At 44.7% G+C, this 7,043-nt stretch overlaps 1 protein-coding gene across 2 annotated transcripts in view; it reads right to left on the bottom strand.

Moving 5' to 3' along the window:
- The window catches only part of CSGALNACT1 (chondroitin sulfate N-acetylgalactosaminyltransferase 1), a 16,002-nt gene extending 11,213 nt beyond the window's left edge, over positions 1-4,789 (bottom strand). For both annotated transcript variants that reach the window (XM_010143679.1, XM_010143678.1), the window contains exon 1: positions 4,156-4,789. In XM_010143679.1, the coding sequence (XP_010141981.1) occupies positions 4,156-4,789 (634 nt within the window). The remainder of the gene's footprint in view (positions 1-4,155) is intronic.
- Positions 4,790-7,043: the final 2,254 nt, after the last annotated feature.

Here is a 7,043-nt window from a genome sequence, read left to right as displayed (position 1 = left end):
AAAGAGTTATCTTATGGGTTATCTTATGGGACACACCACTCAGGCTTGTCAGAGTCTCCGAATTTTTATCTCCAACTTTGAGAAAATTAATAACTTCCAATTCTATTCAGCTCTGCTGCTATTTACATAAATGAACGACCATTTTGTCCACAGAGCAACTGACTTTCTTTTGAAAACAAAGCAGTCCATTGCCTGCTTATAATACATAGAAATTTCTGATCTTGTCCATTCTGTTTCCTATTAACTCCTTGTGAACTTGGTGTAGAAGTGGGAGCAGTAAGGAGAAGAGTGGAGGATTATTAGCAGCTGAACAGCCCAAGTGCCCCTGTGACGAGAGAAGCAGAGCAAAGCAGCAGCCAGATGGATGCATTTCAGGCCCCAGGGAGAAGGTGTGGTTCTCTTGGTTTTGGATGAGAAAAAAAATGGAAAATTCCACCACATGTCAGCTGTTACTTCTGGAAGGAGAACTGTCTGAGAATCCTGTCCAAATTTCATGTAGCAGCAAATCTGCTGAGAAGGAGTTTAGCTCAGATGTGAGGCACTAGGGTCACAGTCTAATTCCCACGCACAAGTGGTTCTGTCTAGAAACTGCAGAAGATGCAACACTTATTTTAAGAGATCCCAGCCACAGAGACAAAACATTTTTCCTTAAATGTAAGAAGTGTTTGAAGAAATATTTTCCTTCTGCAAAGACAAGAATAAAGGCACTAAATGGAAAAGAGGAAGAGATATAGACCCTAATCAAATTCATTGCACCACACCACTACCCAGCCTGTTGGCACATGTCAGCAATGAACTAGTACTGAAAAAGTGATAGCAGGTATGAGATGTGACCCATGAGAATAGAAAAATCCACACAAGAGGCCAAATTAAATAAGATTAACTTTCGTAACTCAGTAACACACTTGAGCAAAGCCAATGTCAAAAGCTTTGCTGAACAGGACGGAAACAGTCACAGGTTTCACAGATCAAGAGCAGCAGTTCAGGTTTTGAATCCCGCTTCTGGTCCCGGTTACCAGCACATCCCTCCACCTGCTCAACCTTAAGACGAAGGCAGTAGCCCCACCTTTAACATAAGGGATGCATGCAGCTTATGTGAGCTGTTATTGCTAAAGCAGCTGGAAGATAAAAAGCTTGCAGGATCAAGCGGTACTATTTTCTCTTCAGACCTGGGCCCCATCTCCCAGATACCCTGGGCAGTTCCAGAAAATGAAAACAGCTGGCTTTGCTGGCCGGGTAACGCTAATCATGGTTGCTGTGTTGCTGGATTGGTACAAAGTTGTTGCCAGAAGCTCCCATGGAATCCAGCCTGTTACTGTAACTTGTGTAGGCAGTGGCACCTGCATAGTGCTGTCTCCAAAACAAGTTTTGAGCCCAAACCATATTTAAAATGCAGAATTGGAACAGAAAACTCAGTCCTCTCTTCTCCTGCCCAAGTAATACAGAGCTATGGATTTGTTTGTGCTTCAACTGGCAGTTTTTGCCATTCTTAGAGAATGGGGGGAAAGAGACTGCCAAGAGATGACAGAGACTTCCACAGGAAAACCTTCTGCCAAGTCAGCTCTTTGTTTCCAGCCCTGATGCACAGATCCCTGCGTTTGCAAACGAATCAGTTTGCACACTGTCACCCTGTACCTGCAGAAGCAAGAGCCTACACTTCAGAGGGTGGACATAAGGAAGGTTTCCTAAGCTCAGACTGAGCTGCATGCAGGACTCCAGTTTCTTGAGCTCTGAGTCGCATGCAGGGCTCCCTGCCTCTGGTTTATTTCATCATGATACTTGAAATCCAGCAAGGCCATTAGTGCATGAAGAACCACCACAGAGCCAGCACTGCAGTGTGCATCCTTTCTGCATGACTTTCTGGACACCAGGTCCTGCCTTGTCCGCCAAGGACAGCGCTGGTACCCAGGCAAAGACCTTTGATTGTTCATAAAGGCAGGCTGTAAGTAAAAGGATGACTTTAATGGAAGATTAAGCAATGTATGGTCGGAAACATCTCCTCCTTTCCCCTCACTCTCTCCCCATAAAAGACCTGGTGCTAAACAGTCATACATGCCTGTTCATCTCCAAGAATAAACAGCAGAAACATATTTTGAAATTATAAACCAAACAACAAACAGACATAGGGGACTGGAAACACATAGCTCCATGACATATTCAAATGCTGGCAGCTCAGCAGCACTTCCCAGTTCCCTGTCCATGCCCTGGTCCCATGTTTGAACAAGAGGAATTTAACTGGTGTAGAAGTGCCTGGACGAGAGGGCAGCCAGGACCTGCCTCAACAAGGTCTCCACAGTCTGAACAACTCATGTCCCTGCTGTGGGAGGCACCTGCCTGAACTGACAGATATATCCCAGCATGGCCTCAAGAACCTACTGTCTCTTAATACCATGAGTGCCGGATAAAAATATAGAGAGAATGGAAATTAACAACTGGCCATTGCACAACAGCAATAGTTTGTCCTCACCACATGGAGGATACATTTTGCTCTGCTCTTTTCATAAATACTAGATGAAGAAAACAACCGACAAGAAAATCACTAGTAATTGGGGATAAGCATGGGAGCTTGTGTTCAGCACATTAGAGCAGTCAGTCCATAAAAGGTAGGTGTCTTACTCACGTACCCTCTAGGTCTGCAGCACAAACATCTGAAGATGAGGACGACAAGTTTCTCCTCCTATACTACATTCAGCTAGGTCAGCTGTGGCTTAAATCTCACAGACAACAAGCAGGGAACACATGAGTTCCTATGAAATGAAGCTAGGACAATAGGACAATCATATTACAATTTAAAATGTAGCTCTCTTACTGAATGAGAAACAGTCAAGAGCCCTTGGAAACAATATCTGTGAAATCTTGTCTCATATGATAGTTTTGGGCCCCTCACTACAAGAAGGGCTTTGAGGTGCTGGAGTGTGACCAGAGAAGGGCAACGAAGCTGGTGAAGGGTCTGGAGAACAAGTCCTATGGGGAGCGGCTGAGGGAACTGGGGTTGTTTAGCCTGCAGAAAAGGAGGCTGAGGGGAGATCTTATCGCTCTCTACAACTACCTGAAAGGAGGTTGTAGTGAGGTGGGGGTCAGTCTCTTCTCCCAAGTAACAAGCGACAGGACAGAGGAAATGGCCTCCAGTTGCACCAGGGGAGGTTTAGGTTGGATATTTGGAAAAATGTCTTTACAGAGAGGGTTGTGAAGCATTGGAACAGGCTGCCCAGGGAGATAGTGGAGTCCCCATCCCTGGAGGTGTTCAAAAGACATAGAGTTGTACTGAAGGACATGGTTTAGTCGTGATCTGGCAGTGCAGGGTGAACGGTTGGACTTGATCTTAAAGGTCTCTTCCAAGCAAAACAATTCTGTGATTCTGAGATCATGTTCCCACCCTTTCAACACAGAGCTGCCATGCAGCAGGAGCTAGCCTGAACAAGTATCAACCCCAGAGACATCACGACTCCTGGAATACATCTGGTGCCTTTCTCTCGCTGGGAATAAGTAGCGTGACTGGGAACAAGCAAGCACTTTGAATTTAGTAAAATGAAAACTGGTTGGTGTTAGAAGTGGCCCTTTAAAAATCCACACTTACTGCCTCAGTATTACATATGAGGGTAAACACCATTTAGTTCATTTTAGAATCCAAGGGCTAAGGTGCACCACTCCCGGTACAGGAGATAGCCTGTAGAAGTTAAGCTTTCCTAGCCGTTTGAAGTTATAGATGATACCAGCTGAGCTACTAAGCTCCACAGTAGCTGTCCTCAAAATCTATCTCACCACCCTGATGCTGGCAGAGCTGTGAGGGTGGAGGTAAGGTTGGAGTTTGGATTTGAACTGCAGTTGTCAGTCATAACATTGGTAACTGGGACTGCAGCCTGGTCATTTACTCCTTGCTTTGTCAATTCTGAGGCAAGTGCATGACTAGAGAGCTGTGAACACATATTGGTGGTCATGACAAGAGACTGGCAGGCTTGTTATCACGAAGTCCCATTCCCCAGGAAGGCTGCCATTCTGCAGCTGTGCCTGAGGCTGCGTCTCTGGGTCACAGCACTAACACCATCCCAGACATCTGTGCTCTGAGATAATGCTCATCTCCCTCAACAATGCACTCACACCAGAACCCCTCACCAGCACTATATGGACCTTCTAATCTGCTGTCTGCATACAAACCTTCAACGAAGTCAGTGGCTGTGTATATGCGGCGTTTTGCATTGCTGTGCCCCTCTGGATTGTTCAAACTCCCAACAGCTAACTCAATCACCTCTATCAACTCATCTCGCTTGTCCTTTCTTACAGGTTTCTCTTCTGGGTGGCGCGTCAGCCCTGTCTCCAGTTGGTACACCTTCTGCAGGGTAAAGCTCTCAAAAGGCACAGCCGCATACTCCGTGGACAGTTTAACACCACTGTGCACCTCTGCTTTGTCTATTTGGGATCGGAGGAAAGCCAGCAGGTTAGCCTGGGTCTTCTCCAGTTTACTGTGGTCATGCCCAATGTCCAAAGGGTCTGGGTAATGGTCCTGCACATTCTTAAGATGCTCACTCCTGCCCTGGAGCTCAACCTTCAACTGGGCAATTTGTTTCTTCAAGCTGATGATGTAGTTGCGATGTTGCTCCTCTCGCTCTTGCAGAATGGCTTCATATCCCTCCTTTGCAGTTGGGCCATGCACCCTGGGCAAGGCAAGCTGCTGGTTATCACCCTTGGGTGTGCAAGCCAACATATAAACAATAGACACCAAGCAACAGGCCACCACCAGCAGGCCTACAAGCCGGGGGAGAAATAGAATAAATCCTCGTCGGAGCATCATCTCTCAAAAAACAGAGTCTAACCCCACACATGCAACAGTTTTTATGTTCATGCAGTGCCACAGCAGTCCCTGGACTTGTACTCTCACACAGATGCATGTATGTGCAGGAATGGGCTTGTCAGCTCTCCTAAAACGTGTGCTCTGCCTCTATATTGGGTGCTCTCTGGTGTTTACCCAGCATGACCAAAAGACAAGCTGTGAAGCAGACAGGACACCTCCTGATTCTCATGGCAACACCTACACTGCTGCATTGTCAACCAGCTGATGGCTGATGGAGCCTGAGGACCTGAAAGACAAACGGCAAGGAGAGTCATTCAGGCATGTTAGAATTTGGTCATTCAGTCCAGATTATTGAAAGTGTTCTAAGAAATCACCTTGTTCTTCACTTGCTCTGGCAGATGTGAAGTGCTTGTGCTAAAACCCAAAAGGTGCCAAGATCCTTATGTGGAAAATCCTGCATGCATGCATTTAATTTTAGTAACATGACTTAGCCCATTGCCAATGAAAAACTAGTCCAGTTCTTAAAGTTTGCCATGCTTTAGAAATATTAGGAAGTCATCATCTGTTACTTTCAGGTGAGATATTAAGGTGCTCAGTTCATCCAAGCAATGATGGTCCTCCCTGCATTGCCAGCTCTTGGAGCACTCAAATTTTGGACACAGTGCATCCCACAGCTACCACATACATTTCAGCTCCCAGGAACATTTTCTAAAACAACGGATAGGAAACGTGGTCCCATCTGAACATATGAAGCTTGTCCTGGAGCAGAAATTTGATAATCAAGAAACTAATGTTGTTTGACATATTCTACCAGATGCTCCCATAAAAACCAAAGAACTAAGGACGGGATTTTTTCCAGCAGCTTTTGGACCAGGACTTACTCAAAATCAGGGGAGGCTTTGTTTCCATATAGGAAGCTGTCATCATTGCACATTATGTTACCATTTTAAGACCCTCTTCTGTTTCTCATAACATTAAAAAAGTCTTGCAACAACGTACAGTACTACTGCATTTTCCACTTATGCTCTCTGCCCAGGAGTGAAGACCACAGAAAAGACTTAGTGAGAGCTGGCTCAGGTGTTTCTTAAAATAAGATAAGTTTAAACTGTGAACACTATCATTTTTAGTAAGACTTCCTCAAGTATATTTAGAAACAGGAAGGAACAATTAGATGGCTGAATGTGAATATTGATCTAGCTGTAAGCTACATTAAAATGACTGCACTGAGAAGACTACCAGCGGGATTTTCAAAATCCCTCAGTTTTGGCCCAAATCCATGCCGATGAAAGGAATTTCATCATTTACTCAGCTGACAGTAGACTTAGGCCAAGACTGAATAACATCCTAGATTACACTGTGATGCTGCATTGTTAGATTCAAACACAGTCAATCAAATTAACCCTTTGACACTCTCCTCTTGGGTGCATTCATGACATTATGACACTGCTTTTGACAATGAGAGATTCATAGTCCTTTTAGTCATATACCCTTGCCGGCAGACCTTTAAGTAAAAACAGTATATCTAAGAATAAGAGTTTCAGAGTTATATTCCACTGTTTCTAGTCTTGAGTCAAACTCTTCTGTAGGGCTTTCAATCAGCTGCTGCATGACTTCCCCACCTGTGTCTTGACTGACTATGACTCTATACACAGCAGTTATGCAGAGATATTTCTGATCTTTGAACTGTTATCAGTATTTCATCAGTCTGTAGAGCATCTAGAAAAAAAAAAAAACAACACTTTGGAGTAGGAATTGAGGGGGCTAGAGTCAGCTATTACATTCCTACTGTATTTTTCTCAACGTACTGCTGAATGGCTCTTACAGTATTTACAGAAGTCTCCAGAAAATGCCAGCAGTTTCAAAGGAAGTTGATGTTGAAGAAAACATTCAAGCAGAAGGAAAAAGGACAGGATGAAGTTGGGGCCCTTACCTTTTTGGTGTGATCTTCTTTTTGGAACATCTTGGTCTGCTACAGCTACTTCTCAGCTTGCCACAATCGTCTCCTGTTCATCTCCCTTCTTACGCCCTTCCCAGAAAACGCGGGTACTATAAAAAGCACTGCCAACCTCAGAACACCTCTTCATTGGTTTCACATTTGCCAGCTGCCTACATCTTCAGTCTGTCTTCTGTGCAGTGAAAGGCTGTAGTGGAGATGCCTCCTATGGATGCAAAATAAAAGCTGGTCTCCTGCAATGTAAAGGAGCTTGTCAAAGGAGGGAAAATTAATCTGGGCATTTCTAACTCTACCACAGAT

This window comes from Buceros rhinoceros, unplaced genomic scaffold, assembly GCF_000710305.1.
Source record: "Buceros rhinoceros silvestris isolate BGI_N320 unplaced genomic scaffold, ASM71030v1 scaffold12059, whole genome shotgun sequence".
NCBI lineage: Eukaryota > Metazoa > Chordata > Aves > Bucerotiformes > Bucerotidae > Buceros > Buceros rhinoceros.
This window is presented reverse-complemented; position numbering and strand designations above follow the sequence as displayed.